This window comes from Polyergus mexicanus, unplaced genomic scaffold, assembly GCF_030449975.1.
Source record: "Polyergus mexicanus isolate NDT 795.1 unplaced genomic scaffold, iyPolMexi1.0 SCAF_2, whole genome shotgun sequence".
NCBI lineage: Eukaryota > Metazoa > Arthropoda > Insecta > Hymenoptera > Formicidae > Polyergus > Polyergus mexicanus.
Genome location: NW_027223322.1, coordinates 13,089,621 through 13,108,301, shown reverse-complemented (window position 1 = coordinate 13,108,301; position 18,681 = coordinate 13,089,621). Strand labels below are relative to the sequence as shown.

General features: G+C 44.3%; 1 protein-coding gene across 2 annotated transcripts in view; it reads right to left on the bottom strand.

Annotated features, from left to right (window-relative positions):
* LOC138940713 (uncharacterized) overlaps window positions 1-18,681 on the bottom strand; it is a 171,235-nt gene that overhangs the window by 24,163 nt on the left and 128,391 nt on the right. The window contains exon 4 of one of the 2 annotated variants that reach the window (XM_070309890.1): window positions 1,542-1,616. The exons of the other annotated variant lie outside the window; for it this stretch is intronic. Coding sequence (XP_070165991.1) covers window positions 1,597-1,616 — 20 coding nt within the window. The 3' untranslated portion in view covers window positions 1,542-1,596. Of the gene's footprint in view, window positions 1-1,541; window positions 1,617-18,681 lie in introns of those variants that run through there. 2 annotated transcript variants of the gene reach the window in all.

The following is an 18,681-nucleotide window of genomic DNA, read 5'->3' as shown; positions in this document are numbered from 1 at the left end:
TATGCTTCCGATCGGACTTTGAACAAATAAATTTTATCGCGATGTTCCCGACGGTGAAATCACTGACTGCGATCGAGAAAGATGATTGCTAGCTTCTAAATACTCGGAGCAATGCCAGATTAAATCGCCGACCTGTTTGCGGCGCGCTTTCGTTCCGCCCCCGAATCTAACGAAGAAACGCACATCCCGTGCAAGAATACCGTTTGATCGCGCGAGCCAGTGCAGCGATACGTACGCAATGAGCATGCGGAATCATAAATAAACCGGAGGTACTGTTGCGTGGGTGTGGTCACTCCGGCAAGCTCCGAAGAACGACCTTACGCGTTGGTGATTGGCAAACAGGAAAGAAGACACAAAGTTGACCAGGCTGAACGTTTCGTTGAGTCAAACAAGAGGCATTCGCAATTATACCCAGGTGTAAACGCGAGAAAAGACTAATTTATAATTAGCGTTTCCTCTATTTCGGAGGAACAAAGGCATAAATCAGCGTGAAATGTTTCGCAAACGTTCGCTCACCTGTGATATTCATCTTCAAGAATGAATGATTATTCATATATTCCGGAAGATAAACGCAATCTCTTTGGCGATGTTTGTTTGTTATTTCTATTATTAGTTTTAAGTATAAATTTATTTCAAATGTATCTATTTTTTGTTGCAGGAGAATATATTTTTATATTTTCGATTTTAATGCTCTGTTGTTTAACTGCTCTCTCTCTCTCTCTCTCTCTCTCTCTCTCTCTCTCTCTCTCTTTCTTCTCTCTGAGTTGCGTCACGGCAAAGATCTTTCTTTCAAGAGACTTTTCCGCCGCTTGGACATATCAGTCGTTCTTATCTCACCGAAGTGAGCCAGTCAGCGAGTTGTATAAGGGCTACCGGCTGTAATCAGATAACACGCTGAGCGGAGACAAAAGGATGCATTAACCAACACAATCCGATGGCTAATTATCCCGCTCTTCCATTTTCGAGGATAGGCGTGACGAGTCTCGTCGCCGTGACGCGGATGCTGGTGAAAGAACCGCAAGAAAGAGAAAGAGAGAAAGAGTGAGAGAGATATATTCGGCGGGCGATCGAGCGTCGACTCGATCTCGGGTCTCCAATCTTGCTGACCCGCAATGACAAATCCCGCATAAATTACGAGTGCCAAGGCTGGCCGTGATCGGTCACGCCTTCTCGCATCGGCACCATATCCGCGTCGTTACCGATCGACCAGCGGATCGATTTTTGCCGTTACGTAACTCCTCGACTGAGTAGCAAATTTAAACATTGTTCGCAGAATTTTTTTCGCGTAAGTTCTTCCTTCTTTTCTCTCTTCATGCCCCTATCAGATGATAAACGAGTTTCGAACTCCGCGCAAATATCATTTTTTTTTAAAGCTTGAATATTTTACGAAGCTTGATCATAACTACTGATAATAATCAATATAAAATTATAAGAGAGAAATCTGTTTGTTTTTAAAGAGTATGAAGAAACATACTTTTTTCACTAAATATTAATACAACGCAGTTTTTGGCTTTATCCTCCGCGGTTTTTTTTTTTTTTTTTCTTTTCACTGACCTGACCACTGACCTGCTGTTCGACTGTAAATCATCGACAACGTTATTCGTATCTCCACTTACCTGAAACAAAAAGAAAAGCGTGTGCATTAATACATTAAGCGCATGTAAGTGTATGATATGTAAGAAAATACATATAATTTAACTTTATCTAATCTCATCGTATTATGTACATAGTAAAGAAAAAAAATAATCTAAAGTGTCTTTTTAATTTCTAAAAGTTTCTTTTAGTATAACAAAGTTCAGTAAACTTCGATTCAAAGAACTGGTCAAAGAATCTTAAGTTAAAAGAATGTTTACACAGTGATTTTTCGAGACATTTCGTACAGTACTAATTACATGTAAATTGTCGTAAAACCCAGCAGGGTATAACTGCCTCAACAGGTACGGGCATTAAACTGTGTGACGCAACGTGGACGTGGGAGGCGCTCGGCCACGCGCCACACGTTAATCAGCGCGCGAGCTCACGCGTTTGATGAAATCCTGCTTTCGCGAGCTCGACACGAACGACCCACGCGCGACGACGACGACAGAGGATACAATGGCGGTTGTTGTATCCGCGCAGAAAGGCGGAGGTGGGTCGTAGGTGTCTCTCCTCGTGATACCTGTCCGGTGGCGATCGCGTGTCCGCACGCGGAAGACACGGAGGAAGAAAAATCTTTATTCTACATCGGATAATCCGCGAAAATTGGCACTTGTCGCAGAGCCACCATCGATCGTTTGCGGTCGACGACACGCAACAAGACACGCGCGCGTCATTGTTCGGGATCGGATCCGATCCCGGATCTGTCCCCGACATTGTCCGGGTTCGACCGCGTAAGCCGACCGAAACGCACCAACCGACGACACACTCCGGTGACAGTTTCCGGACCGCTGACCGACAGGTTCTATTGTCGATGGTCTTAGTATTGTTCGAGGTATCGGCAATACCGAACCGGTGACATCGTCAACGATCCATAAAAGCGTAACAGGATTATCCCCGGTCAATGGAACCCTTCGCGGTGTGAAAGACGGGGGACGAAAAGTCGTGCTCTTTGTCGCACGGAGCATTATGTGAGACCTGTCGACCTCGAGAGAACCTCGGTTTTTTTAGGAGGGGGGGGGGGGAAGGCAGATCGCAAAGATTAACGCCGTCAAGTCGCTCGTTGACATTTTCGCTTCGCTCGTGCGCGCCCGCGTATAGGCAGATATTAAATCGCGATCGTGAAGATAAAGAAGCTTTTACGATGTTCGTCAACGAGCACGGATCTAACGAAGCGGATGGTAATTATTTTAGATACGTGCGAGTTTCGATTTAAGCGCATTGCGAGATCCAGGATTGAATCTCGGTGTTTTTTTGTTTTTTTTTGTACTTTTTGAAAAACACTAGAGATGAAGGGATATAAACAATATTTAAATAAATTTTTAAGTAAACTTGGATAAATTTTAGGCACTTTTACGATGTAAGATTAATATAATAAATATATAAAATTGTTGAAAATCTTCTGATGTACTATAAAATATTTGGTATATCTGTCAAAATTTGAACTATATTTTCTTCAGAGAGTATCTCGCAGTTTAGTAAAGAAGAATAAATCTATCGTCTCCATAATAAATGGCCGTCTCTAAATAAATCTCTTCGCTATGTATCATTACATTTTCTCCATATATATTAAGTAATACGCGCTTATAATTCTCGTTTATTGAACTTTCGCATTTCGAAGAAAATGCGGTCGATGAGAATATCTTTCGATTGAAAGGAGAGGAGCGGGGCGGGGGATCTGATTAACGTCAGTTCTTTTTCTGTCACTTCCCACGAGCTATTCCCATGCAATGCAAAACTTGAGCGGGACGAGTCAAGGCTGTAAAATACCAGGTGCATCGGTGTCGTTCCGCTTGCAACAAGACGGGTCTCATTCCAGGCGAGATGACGATGCCAGTATTGGATTCAGCAAGAAGGAGTAAGTAAAAGAGCGGCGAGACGACGAAGGAAGAGAGAAGAAGACGGGAAGAAACGGATCAAAAGACTCGAGTGTGATGAAATCGGCGGACCCGGCGATGACGGGATACGAGGAGGGTGGAAGCGAGAGATGTCCCGGCAATTAATTCAAACGAACCGGGAGTGGCGTGACACGTACTTTGTCGCGCACGTCTTCTGACATCAGCCACCGTGGGAGACGTCTGCGGGCTCGTTCGTCGTTCTCGTCATCGTCACGATCGTCGTCGCCATCGTCGTTGTCGTCTTTGTCGTCTGACAGCGCGGTCGATGAGCGCGCTCCCCACCCCCCTCCCCCCCTCCTCCGCCTCTGGCAAAACCGACGACTGGTGATAATTGTTCGCCGGTGTGAGGATGCGCACGAAGATCGAATCCGTGACCTAGTCGAGGCGTAGACGTGCAGCAACGCGAAAAATGATTTCGACCCGAAAAAAAAACGATTGGATCGGCAAAGCTTCCTTTATTTGCTCTCCGAGTAAGTTTGTCTTGATACGTACCCGTTATTATATACACATGCGTGAGTGATATCATTTTATGCTAACAATAAATTTTGACAATAAATACTTTAATATTGTTAGATATTCTTCCATATCTTTTCATTGATTACGTGGAATTAATTCGTACATTCTAAATATAGAAGAGAATAAACGATATTACCCTATAACGATTATAAATTATTATAACTAAATTTGTTAAATAATTTCTCATTAACTCTCACATATCGCCGAATTATTATTTCCATTATCGTACATCATTATCATTAATTACCAAAATTATACTGTTCCATGACTCTTTGCGCAGGCTTTTCGTAGTGCGTGGTTTTGAGCGAGAGTGGCGAAGAGAGAGAGAGAGAGAGAGAGAGAGAGAGAGAGAGAGAGAAGGAGAAGAGGCGGTTGATAACTATCGAAATCAATGTACGGACCGCAGCCTCCGTCGGCAGATCACGGCGGTCAGATAATATAGACACGGCGGAGATTTTAGCGGAGGTCACGAGAAAGAAAGATGCGATCTATAAACCGTAGAAAATCCTCCATGGCTTTTCGTCGTCGAGTATGGAAGGGTTCCCTCGCCAGACAGCCCGAGATTCGATCGCGACCGTGGAGAAGGCGTCGCTCGTTCCTTCTTCTCTCGTGAGGACGCGATAATCAGATAATGCCGGGATTAAAAGTGTTGCCGCGGCGGCATTAAATATAGATTTCGGTAATGACAGGTCCTGCTCCAGGAGCTCCTCTCCGCCAGGAGGCCTCTCTTGCCTACGATCCGGCGCATGTTCGTAATAACGCCGTACGAAATTACTCGTCTTGCACCTCTCCTCTATTACCGTCCCAACAAATTTATCCAGCGCATACGTTAGAATATCTGCCCATAAAATATTTCGTGTGCCAGAAATCGTAATAATAAAAATATAATTTCTGGCAAACATGAAAACGAACAAATGTCTAACTCGTCATATTTTCGTATCGTTTTATTCAATTACACGTTCTCTATGATTTGCTTCTTATAATTTTTATAAAATAGTAATAAATAAATTTTCTTAATATGAAATTAATGTCCGATCTCTCTCTTTAGTTCAATATTATATTAAAATTCTTATTTAAATTAATTGTTAACCGCAAAACAGAGAAAAAGAGAAAAAGCGAGAAAAAGAGAAACAGAGAGACAATAATTTACCTATGCTTATCAAGCATGTTATAAAACGTTCAGAATAAATCTTGTTGGGATCGAATTAAATATATTACTGTTAATTATCCGTAAAGATATTTAGGAATCAATCGAACGGAGTTCGCCAATAGAGTGCAGATTACTTCTCCACTATAGTCTTCGATCGTTCGCCGTTCTATCCGTGACACGTTTCGCCGAGTTTTTGCTCTCTCTCTCTCTCTCGGCGAGAGTATTTTCTATACGAAGCGAGATCGTCGAAGACGAAGGCGAAGATGACGACGACGACAACGACGACGATGGGAGAAACGCGCGGAATGTTGCCGCGGGGCGTCTTAATGCGTTCTAAATTGCGGCGAATGCGCTTTAATTGATTGACAAAAAGCGCCAGGCGGAAAAAGGCCGGTTGCGGTGCCCGGTTTGCCTGGTGGAATATAACACGCTGCGGTAACGCAGGTAGGCCGCCGTGTCATTCGTTCGTTTCTTCGCGTGCGCGCGCGCGCGCGCTCCGCAACACCTTGAGGAGACACCGGCGATCGTTTCCTTGACAAATTGACTTTTAATGCGTCTCCTTCTCTCTTCCGCGACCTGCCCGCGGTGAGTTTACGCGCGCATTATGTGCCAGTTTCGGAATTCGAGACGCAACGGCGGAGAACTTTTTCGAAGGTATCACTTTTTCGTGTGGACAACTCGCGAGTTCTCATGGCGCTTTTTATTCTAAACGCGACGAATCTATCCGACATGTAAATGTGATATAAATCAGAAACGCGTGCATATATATACGTGAATTAAATATATTTATCAATTCTCAAGTCGATATTTTTATCGTAACTCTAAATGTCGCTACTTGATGAGAGTTTTATTTTTCTAATATAAAAAGTACTTTTGAAACAAAAAAAGTTTCATCAAAAATTCCGCCGTTCTCACCTTTTTTTTTTTATGTGCGACATGTATTATTATACGTTCGGAAGATGATTTCTTCGGCGGTATTTTGTCGTTAGTCGTTTAAGAAAATTGGAATAAGCACCGTTGCGTCCAACAGTAATCGATTATTTCGGGACGAGATTCCAAATCGAATTTCCATCCTTAATTGGCCACGGGAGATGAGAGTCGCGCAGGTAACGATTCGTAAAAAGCACACTATGTCACAGTCCCACAGTAATTTAAATCTCATTACATTGGCCCGTGGTTTGCGGTTTTGATTCAGCGGCTCTCATTCCGTTCGAGTATCCTCGTGCATGTCAGTATATTTTTTTCGTCAAGAAAAATTATTATAAACAGTTATTAATCAAATTAATTTAATTAATAAGTAGTTAATATGTAATTATTAAGTTCGAGTTATTCAACATATCAAATAAATGATTTACAATATCAAAGTAAATGCGATGCAATTTTTAGACAATTAATAAAGGGATTATATTATGATACAATAAATCATAACGTTTATGCCACAATAAAGTATTTTGCATTATTTATATAATATATAATAATTATATTTAATGGTATATTTATGTTCAACTTCTGATAATACGCCATTTCACGTAATATATATTATTAATTATTAATATTCTTCGGATAAAATCTAATTGGGGAAAAAAAAAACCGATTTTACCGATAGATTCTTGTTGCTTTTGAAAAGTCCTGGTTTATGTTTCCCATCCAGTAATATCATCACTCTCAAGACAGGAATTCAGCATGCGCACGAAACGACAATACGAATGACGGTCCTTTCCGCGGTGCGCGGATCATATTGAAAATAATGCCCCCTCCGACGTGCCGAAAAAGAAATTATAAGTCGCAAATTTTGTGCTAGCGCGGCGGATAATGTAACTTCGAATCGAAATATCGTGCGCGTATCATTGACTGGGATGAGCGCGAATTTTATAAACTCGGAAAAGTCGCGGCGCGAGGGTGGTTATGCGGACACAAAGCATTCCACGCATTACTCGTGCCCGATAATGATATTAAAAACGTGAAACCAGCGAGCGTTACGTCAACGAAATTAAAAACGCTTCGCGCTACACGTGCAGCATCCTCGTAAAAATTTTGTGAGCGAAAGGGTGAAACAATTTTCGTGTTATGTATTTTGATTATGTATTATTATAATTTCCGATACGCGTTATTATATATATTTTTGTGTATTCGGAAAATATTTTTTTAAAAGTATTACCGAACTTTGCTAGACTTAATCCGGGTGCGCGTACAATAAAATATTCCTCAAAGCTGTGCTGATATTTATGAATATAGAGATTTTTCCGAGTTTAGCCGGAGAGATTACAACGCGATGTCGTCGATGGGGGATGACAAAAGAAGGCTGGGAAACGAGAGAGGGTGGCTGGTGTCGCGGCAAGAAGCGGCGGGTCGGGCGAGCAACAAGTGGTAGATGCGAAAGAGAGATCGACGGATGTCAAGTCGTGGGGAAATAAAAAAGTCGCCCTTATCCTCGCGGGGTGGGCTAATAAAGGTCCGTGACAACAAGCGACAAGAGGGTTCGCCGGGAACCCGAGAGAGAGGGAAGAACGGCAGGAAGCAGAACGAGAGGCTTAAAACGCCGCCGAGCGGGTACAATGGAATTTTATCGAGGTACCTCTGGCCTTTTTTTCTCTCTTTCCTCCTCTCGTTTCGCGGTAATTCGACCTATCGCGCGCGTAAGCAGATAAGGCTTCAAGCGGAAGATATAAATTTTACGGCTTTTTCGCCGAATTATCCATGAAAATATGACAGCGAGCAATTTTTATACGCGTTAATTCTCACGCAACGTTATTAATTAATTCTACGAAATTATGGTGTCCAATGTAATAAAAATCTGTTATCGATTATTATTTAAAATAATTAATTCAATTAGACTTTTCATTCCTTGTTATAAACAAAGAAGATATAATTTTTAATTCATATATATATATATATATATATATATTATATCATAATAAAAACCAAGAATTAAGATTTAGTGATTCAATTTTTGATATAAATTTATCATACAGATGAATATCAATTATTATTGTAAAACGATACACGTATTTTCAATTCTTATTCTTCGTCAATCGATGAGCGAGATAAAAATATCGACTTCTTTCCTCGCAAAGACTCGTCGTGAAATTGAGAGCGCGGTTGTAACGTCTGACGGAGGGTAAGAGGAGAAAAATGCAAGGGCGCAATTCCTCGATGCATCCTCAAACGATTTTCGAGCCCATTCGGGCGTACGTAAAACTTGTACTTGCCAATGCGATCGGATCTATCTCTCTTTCGGTGGCGGATACCAATGCGTACGCGGATGTCGGTGTGCGCTCGAAAAAAGCAAGGAAGTTCCGTAGGAGGATCGTCTGTTTAATTAATTCCGCCGATCCGGAGGCTTTGATCCTGCCACTAGCGGCCAAATATCGCGAGTTCACCTCGACGGAAAACAAATATACGGAGTCCGGCGCAGCGCAACCTCTCGGGCTGCTTAACATTACGTAAAAACCAATTACGTGGGAATGCTTCTGTTGATTGGTATCAGGGATGACCCTCGGGGGTGGCGCGGGAACGTAAGCGCGGGATCGAAAATGCCCGCCGGTTCGTAGTAGAAGAGAAGAAGGGGGTGCACCGGTACCATCGAAATGTATCCGATGTCGAGAGCGATGCGACGACCGTTTGACTTAGAGATCGGGGAGACGAAGGGAATGAATGTTCAAGGAGGGCGGGCGGGGAGATAAACAGGAGAGGGCGAGGACGTTGCATGGCACGTGTCACTTTGAAGCGCGTCCGTGGGGAGAGGAGTCGCGTACCACCGGGCAGAAATTTTCCAGCAAACCTCGTTAAGTTTTCATTTGCCAAATGCAGACGGAGCGATACGACTCGCCCTGGCCGGACGGCCAGAACTGTAACGCCGCCGGCAATTACCGCGCCCTTTTTTCCACCCTTTGTGACCCCCCCCCCACCCTCCCCCGGTCCTATGATATCGACCGCGCTCTTCCGAGCGATATACGCGAACACGAACGCTGTGCCTGACCCAGAGAGCCGATGACTTTTAGCAATTTCGAATGACGAAGAGTGCATATTTAACGTCTTCAATAAAGTCCGAGCTTTGCGAGAGATTGACGGAACGTAAAAAAAAAAAAAAAAAAAAAAAAAAAAAAAAAAAAAAACATTAATTCTTAAACGGAAGATTCACAGAATACATAATAGAAGAATGGTCTCGCGAAATTGAACAACGGTATAAATACCAGAAGTGAACTAGGACTCTGGCAAAGACCGTTACATAAAGAAAGTTACATAGTGAAGCTATGCTTCACTTGGAGTGAACTGTCAGATTTTCCTCCGGACTCTAAGTATACCTCCGCCTAAGTAAACACAGGAAAGTGAAGCTAAAACCAGCCGCGAAGTACAGCCGGATTCGGATATTAAATCAATTCGAGTATGTAAATACATCGTCGCGTGCACATATACGCGATACATGTTGCAGCCGAAAGAGCGACAGAGATGTATAAAGGAAGGGCGCATAGAAGCGAGGAGACGGACAGGGCCATTACTGTCCACAGATGCAGAGAGTATGTACCCTAAACCGTAAACGGAGTTCGGACGAACCTACGGATAACCGCCGGGAGGCGCGCCCGACGACTTCCCTGTGATCGGCGTACCGTGTAATCGCCAAGTATGCAGATGATTAAATTTGCAACATCATCGCGGCAACCCTAAAGGCCCGGCAAAGGGCTGCACAGCTAACGGCTAGGCTTGATACGTGGGCGCAAGGAGTTTGACTTCGTAGTCTAAGACCGAGTGAAAGACGGCGTCTTCCAGCATCTCAAGTTCAAGATTTCGGATACTTTGCCGGAAGGGAGCTAAGTCACAAAGGGACGTCTTAAATTGCTCAGGAATCGTGATAACGTCGCTTTTGCAAGGACAGTAAATTTTATTTCTGCAATCCTTACCGTAGTATGTATGTGTGTATATATACATATACACATATATTCTAGTAAAAAGAGAGGTTTAAAAAATTTTACACACATAGAGGGGAATTAAAAAAAAAAAAAAAATGATGTATATACAATAGTATGTATATACAATATATAATTTTTTTATCTCTCTTTTTCTCAAACGTTTTTCTCAAATTAAAAGCAATAAAATAAAAGTTTACAGTGACAATATTATACACTATAATAGTAACCAACGTACGAAAAAATCAGCAGTTAAGAAAGCGTACTTCCAAGTGGCTCCTTGCCAGAAAGAAATCATCGAAACTCGACATTACATATAACAAATGTAATCTTAAGAGAAAACAGAATATTGTATACCGACATATTTTCTCCTCTTTTGCTGTTCCGCACGTCCAACTTCATCATCGTCAAAAACATTTTGCCGAGCATGCCGAACAAGCGTGGCTATTGTACGCGAGAACCGTATGAAATTCCAGAGACACGTCGCGCATCGAGCAGGGAAAATATCATATTTTTGACTTCCCCCTCCGTTCCTTTCCTTTCTCACTATCTCTCTCTTTTTCCTCCGTAAAAAGGAGAGAGATTCACGATCCGCCTGGTTTAGCAAACGAGCGTCGCTTCCTAGACTCCATTGTCGTCACCGAGGCCCCGAGAATCGGGCCAGGTAACGTCATATTCAATGGTCGACCAATCACAATATTTTTGACGAGTTATGTCAGGGCATAATGGGACCGACGAAAGGGAAAGAGAACGCGGGAGACAGAGGGGGAGATTTTTCCATCGTAAACTTCGCGTCCGCTAGCAGCGAACACATGCGTCTTCCATGGCGATTCGTGGCCCGAGGATGCCACAATGGACCGCGCCCGAAAGCGGTCCTTGAGCCTTTAAAAGTACAAAGACACACGCTCCCAGCCTCCCCCCCCTCTCCTCCTCTCCATTCTCTCGCTTCCTCCCCGGCGATATCCTGCTCATCCTAGGACGCCGCGCTCCCTTGGGATATAGACGCCGTCGAGCGTGCGTAACGCGCTCAGCGACCCGTGAGTTATGAGGGAAACGCGCGCAATATTAATATTTTGTATCATCCTTGCGTGCCCCTACACTCGCGCGCTCGCTGTCTCTCCTTCCTGCGGGATCCTAAAGATCGGGAATGGGGACGCGACCCCCTCCAACCCCCGTCTTTTGTCGTTTGAAGTTGTTGTCTTTTGCCGCCGCCGCCAAAAAGAAAGCGGATGCGGAATTGCGAGAGCGGAAAAACGCGGAGCGCCTTTTGTAATATGATTTTGAGAGAAACGCAAGCACGCGACTGATTTTTTTCGAATACGAGATGAGTGATGCTTCGCTAGCGATGTTTCAAATTTTTAATATTTGTCGTATTAATTTATCACGCTATCCTTATCGCTATCTTTATTGCTTTTACAGTTCTTTTGCGTTTTTATATATAAATATTACACAAACTCGACGTATCTTTCCCGCTGCTTCGTACGGATATGTCTCGATCGCTGTTCGAACACTTGAAATCCTTCGGTGCGAATCTTACGCAAGAAGATGAACCAAGATGAAAATTATTATTCGCTCTGCGGCCGTGTTATATTCCACCGAATACCAAAAATAAACTGCGGGCCTCAGGTGGTATTGTCCGGTGGGATATTGAAGCATCATCTAAACTAATTGTTGACAGCCGGACAATGGCAAACCAGTAATAATAACTTACAGGTCGCTGGGAAGTGTATTGTGTTCGAAAGATCGGCATCTTTACCTGCATTCTTCGAAAGAGAAACAGGGTGGGCGAGGGACCTACCTCTTCATCGTCTCTTCGATCTTTCCGGTGAGAGAAGCGCCAAGTCGTAATTTCGCGATATATGTTTCCTTGCATTTAAAAAGTTTATTTGGAATGCTATAATTATATATAATATAGCATTAAAATAAAAACCCTAAGTCAAAATTTTCGAATACATCTTACTAGAAGCTAGATAATTATATAATTTTCTTTACAAATCGTCATTTATATTCTATATTACCGTCAAATATAATATTTTGATTTCTTAAAAAAATACCGTCAATTCTTTAATTATCCTAAAATATTTCGTTGATCATATCTTTTCCTTAAAATAATTTTTAAAAAATGATTTTCTCTCTTTCTCTCTCTCTCTCCCTCTTCAATATTCATTACAATCGCATTTTCTTACAAATTACATACGCAAACACATGATCGACAGTGATATCTGGTGAACGACGCGTTCTTGCCAGTGTAATGGACGAGTTTAGATGGTTTAGTGCTCTCTTTCCGCGCGGACAGCTCGAATTTCCTGCGAGAGATCCCGTCACGCCGGGCTTCTTCCCCTCTTCTGGAGTCCGGCGACGATGACAGGAGGGTTTCCTTATAAAAACAATGTGCGAGGATGACTTTCAGTATGTTGGTTCGGTGCGGTAGGAAATCGCGCCTGTCTGTTGAAAAATGAAATCGAGAATGGCAGCCCCCGGGGAGGATAGGCGCGAGGCGAAGAGGCGAAAAGAGAACACGAGCTGGAAGGTGTGACTGTGCTCCGCCTTCCGATGTGGTCGCGCTGTGAAGAAAATTACGGACTAAACAGTACTTTCACCGGTCTCGGTTATTTGTATTATCTCTGACATCCATTGGGTGCCATTGTTTCCATCGAGCCGATCGGCGCGGCCTTTATAATGAAGGCCACGCGGGCAAATTGGCAAAACGAGCCGATAATTGGGATCGTTGTTATTTTCCCGACGCTCCGACGATGATCCTCGTCCGCGAAAACGCGCCACGTCATCGCATTCCCAATTTGTATCGATTTTGCCGTATTTTCCTTTTTTTTTCTCACCGCACATCTCGCTTCTCTGAGAGGCGCTCCCTGCATCGTCAACATCAAAGATCGTCCAAGATGCGTTTCTTTAAAGTTAAAATTCAGTCGGCGATCTCGTGGACCGTCAGCTTTTTTTTTTTTTTGCTTTCCGATCAATAAATTATGTGACTGCTCTCGACGATCGAGCATCGAGTCCGATCAATTTGAGAAAGTTCTCTCGGGGAATCGTTAAGTTTTCGTACGGTGAGGAACTTGCCGAGACACGCACGCGAATCCTAAATTCAATTTCTTCGAGTAGTAATAGAGAATGGCGAGTGTCCTGAGTACACGTACCGTGCACATGGCCCTCTTTTTTCCAATTGCATCCACGAAAACGACGTCGTGTTTCACTACTTTCGTCAACGCATTCTCTCTCTCTCTCTCTCTCTCTCTCTCTCTCTCTCTCTCTCTCTCTCTCTCTCGCTCTTCGCCATCCGCGGCGGTCGTCGAGTGCCGTGACGCGGCGGAAAGGGAGAAGAGAGACGTCTTTTATGCTCGCGAAGACACTGTGCAGATCCCGTGTGCGTGTATTTTTACAATTATTAGGTTTGCGCGGGACCCCAAGGATACGCGGCCGCGCGATATCCTGTTTGCTCACGCACAACCGCGGAACGCGTCCTGCGGCTATAAAAGGCGGGGGGGGGGGAGGGGGTAAAAAGAGGGGGAGAGATCGTGGAGGACACATCCCCGGATGGAGAGGTGACCGCAAGGTGAGAAACGGTCTCCATTGTGACGATCGGAGGTGCGACACGATGCTATCGATAGCGATTCCATAACAGGAGGGGAGGGGTGGGGGTGGGGGGGGGGTTGTCGCCCGCCGCGCCAACGGATGTTAAGTGGTTGTTTAAGAATATTATTGCGCCGGATGTTTAATTTTCGAAGGCGGCTTCCGCCCGGGGAGACAGACACCTGCGTGCCTCAGTATGTGGATCTTCCCCGTCATTGCCTAAGGTAAAGAAAAATTAACGAAATCCTCCGTCGCGATCTTGTATTTCCACCGCAAAATCGACCAGCTGCTCGCAGAGAAAGATTAACTTTAGTAGTTTTAGCCACGATGTAAAATTTTAAATTTTCTCTTTTTATAGAAATTATAGAAATGGAGTATCTCGAAGAAAAATAGTAAGATCTTTATCGGATTATTTTAGTATATATTTTTTTTAATAATCTGTGTATACGCAAACCGCTTCTATTTTTTAATTTCCTATTATTATTTAAGTGTCTTTCGATCTATTTATATAGAGAAATATAACTCATTAGGATATATAATATCATTGCGCAGATATCCGTAATTTTTTTACTGTTATAAGTATAAATCACCCGACTGATGCTTTCTGAAAGCACGGCATGTTCCTCCCGAAAACATTTTGTGCACTTCGTGCGTATAGATTGCGCCCGGTTATATACATCAGTCTATGTGGAAAGTGGTACGAAATAATTTTGCGGCGAGGACGTGATCGAACGACGTGGCGAAAAGAGGAGACCGCAGGTATGACGGCGGGGCGTGATCGTCGAATAGCAAGAATGCGGCTCTCTTCTCGTTCCTCGTCACCGCTTCGGCGCGTAGTGGACTTTTCAGACGAAATTACCCTCCTGCGGGTGACATCGCGTCGCGGTAATGACCGGTTTACATTACATTCCTGCACGCAAGCCCGCCAGGCGACACTTTGGGTAACGATCGGTTTTGTCGAGCGCACCGCCGAGGGATTCTCTCTCGCCGAGGAGGACGACGAGGACGACGATGACGACGACGACGACGACAAATTCGCTCCTCAGCACGCGAGGAAGAAACGCGTTCAGGGTCGCGCCGCGCGGATGCGGATCTTTTAATAAATCGCGAACGCTTACCCGGGGTCACGTTCGATTCCCCGACACTCGAAAAATATTATGGTCTCGTGCCAGCTGCGCGACAGAGCGTCGTTTAGAGTCACGATGGCGTTCGATTTCCTCTCCCTTTCCCTCTTTCTTGGCCGATTCCGAATGTCGCTGGCCACGCGGGGGTGTTTTCTCGCTAGCGACGTATTCTCGATTTATCCCGGCCACAACGACGTCATTGTCCGATTCGCTTAGGGTCCTCTGAAACGCGAATTGTATGATCGGCGTCATTGATTCGGATCTACGAATTTCTCGTGCATGTACTTTGCATGTAAGAATTATTTCTTATCTACGGGTGATCATCCAATTCATAAAATTTGTAGAGATAAACGGGATTCTCGTATGATAAGGAGTGACCCTTTATTTAAAAAAAAAAAAAAAAAATGACAGATATGTATTTTTTAAGATCAGTGCATTTTTTAAACTCTTTTAAAATGCTAGTACAGCAATATAGATCCTACAAAAAAAAGGAAAAGATGTGATACTGTATATTGATTATACGTATTCTTTTCTCATTTAAAACATACATATTTTTGTCGAAACATGTGTGCGTTATCTCACTTGTTTGCTTATCTGTCTAAATGTTGCCAAAGCGACACTGTGTGAGATATCAGGTGCATCGACCGCAAGTAAAAATATTCTCTGGTGGACTTCGTGTTATTAAAGTAAAAAATGAAGAGAAAGAGGGGACGGTGAGCTGTATTTCTAGGGCATCGGTTCACTGAACACGGAATACTTTGCAAACGGAAAAAATGACGAATTTGCATGGCGAGAGAGCAGTTGTCACTAGTTGTCAGTTCGTCGATCGCGGAGTACGCGAAAATAGTTTAGGTGGAATACGACGACGCGAGCGACGACGTCGACAGGTCCGACGCGACAGATGTTTCGCGTCTCAGCGACACTCTTGTATTTCCGTCCCACTCGGTATAAACAAGCGAGAGTGACGATCGCGAATCCGAGAATAGACTTCTTCCTGGCAGCTCTAAGGTTCGTCGATCGCGGATCGATGTTACATTTTGTGAAATTCGTTATAAATTACCACAGCTTCATTTCGTCAAAAATTGGAAGAAAAGAAGTTGCAAAAAAAAATATATATATAAAAAATAGTCAAAAACGTCTTGATATCATGATAAAATTCTTTTTTCTTCTTTTTTCGATCATTTGCAGATTAATCGAAATTTGCGAAACATTAAAAATTTTCAACCACGTTCGAACAGTGAGCATTCAGTGAGCGCGTCAAGATCTCACGTAGCAACAAAGAGAACATTATTCATTGCGTCCGTCTCCTTGCGTGCTGGATCGCAATGAAAAAAATTCCTTCGCGTCGCAACGAAAGACGATCGCGATGACCATTCGATGACCAACGTCGCGTTTTTTTTCTCCTTTCTGCGAGATTCGGAAAGCTCGGTGGTGTAGTGATTACGACGGCGGCAGCGGTCCGGATGCAGATGGTGGGGGGGGGGGGGGAAGCGGGGGTCGGTCACGCCGACTGTAATTAACAAGGCGGGCTTTGTGGGTGTTTTGTCGCCGGCCGCGACACGCCGTGACGAGAGAGGAATTCTCTCTGCGTCCATCGCGCCCGGAGGACGCCAGACTATAAAACGCTCTTTGTGCGAAGCGCGCGTCCGGCGATGCTCTGCCGGAGGAGACAAATGTAAACATTCTCGTCGGTCGCGGAGAAGAGTCCTCTCGAGCCAGAGAGAAAGAAGGAGACACAGAGGGAAAAGATCTCGCGACGCGCGCGGGGATTACGTGTCGTATTATACCCCCGGTGCACATATGTAGCTTGTGTGTGAGATAGGTTGCGATACGTGTGGCATCCAAGAGGACGGACGGAGGGAGATATCTTCTGAGATATCGTATGTCGTAAGGGTTATAAGGCAAGAAAAGTAGATGACGCTGGACCACTCGGAGATGTCTACTTCCGAGCCGCTCCTCTCGCCTCGAGGGTCATCGTGGCTTGTTTTTTCGAGACGGCGCTGCCGGGCTCTACTCTTCTCCCCTTGCCTCCCTCACAAATGGTCGTCGGTGATTTCAATATCAATGAAACGGAAACGAGCGTCCGCTATCTCTCGACGCGAAGAGCGTGCGCTCGCGTCTATGTGGACGATAAGAAGCCCGAGGGTGGAGAATGTGCTCCAGGAGAGAATCTCAGACGCGTCTCTCATTATCTTTTTATACTGATTATCGATTTACCTTGATCTTACATCAATGACCGACTTTTTAATAATAATCATAAAAATTCCGAATTCACCAATTTAAAAAAAAAAAAAAAAAAAAATGTCGCGAGTTGTGAAATTAGGAATATCCTTCGATCTTTCGATTCGATATGATTATTGCTCTATTTTTTTCTTCTCTTTCGAATCGCCAACCAATACCGATACAACGATCGGCCTCGCACGTGCCTTCCGATGGGATTACGTGCCGATTATGACACACGCCTGATTCCGATTCGCGTTCGCCGTTATTATTCAACTACGTTCGAAATCGCGATCATTTTAGGTGCGCTTTTGCTCGTTTCGAAGCAACACGATCAACGTGCCAACGAGCACTGTTCGCACTTCGAGACTTCTAATTAGCTTGCAAGCCGATAGCGTTTCGAACGATGCTCTTGCCGTAACTTGATGCTAGAACGGTCCGATATAGACGGCGCACTCGCACCATTTACGAGAGATTATCGCGGGACAGCTGATATTCAGCCGGCAGAAATTTGGCTGCGGTCGCTCACGGCTCGAGGATCATTACATTGATTCCTTCGCGCCTCGTTTCCTTCTTTGGCGGCGAGGCGTTTAGTATTTGTATCGCCAGCGAAGCGGAAACGGACACACCTCGAGGTGGCTGTGTCGAGATTCAGCGAACGCACGCACTCGTACTGCATCGCGTTGCGTCGCTCATTCGAAGAGCCGATGTGCCACTCGGAAATATCCACTTACAAGGATGACCCGTGTAGGATTCTTCATTCCGTATTGTATCGTAAGGGAAAGTGAGGCAACATTCGTGGGCTTATCTTTTTGTTTACGCGATAAGAATAGCATAAAAAGAACTAACGTAATTATGATAATGAGATAAATATAACGTCATGATATATAAGATCGATATTACCAAACAAACAATTAAAAAGTAATAAATCGAATGAAAATACGATTGTTGTGAAAGTATGATAATTTAATATAAATGATACGCGCTGACAGATAATATCGATCTGGGAGTATCCTATAAATCCACGATGTTCTCACGTAAAATCCTTCGACGTGCATTTCGATCGGACTCGATTTCGTGATCTTCGCCAGAAGAAAAGGAGGAGACGCGCCGAAAGGAGTGCGACGGTGTGCCCGATCCTTCGTCGAAGGATTCGAAAGAACGCTGTCCCACGATAAAGACCTCGTTCCTCGTGTGGTAATTATTAAGGCCGCGAAGCCGATGGTGCCCACCCGCGGTGTCCGACACGAATCCCTGAAAAGCTGATCCGCGTATCCGTGCGTCTCTCGAAAACGGGAGATACGAGTTATTCTGGAGGAGATGAGATCCTCGGCAAGAATCCCCGGTCGGTCAACCGGCCCAATCGCCGACAAGGTCGGCTTCGCTCCGACAGAGAGCAGAGACAATACGCCACCTGCGGCGACGATGTATATAAATTGTCTTCGAGGGCGGGAGTTTTGTGCGGCCGCACGTGACAACGATCGACGGGCGGCTCGCGCGATTAATCACGGGAGCGCGCGCCGCGAAAGCGGGGGCCACGATTCACCGTTCGATGATTGAGAAAGTGTCCGACGATATCTACATAATTATTCACATATACGTGTGATCATCGATGACTAAAAGCTAAAAGTATTAGCATCGCAACCGAT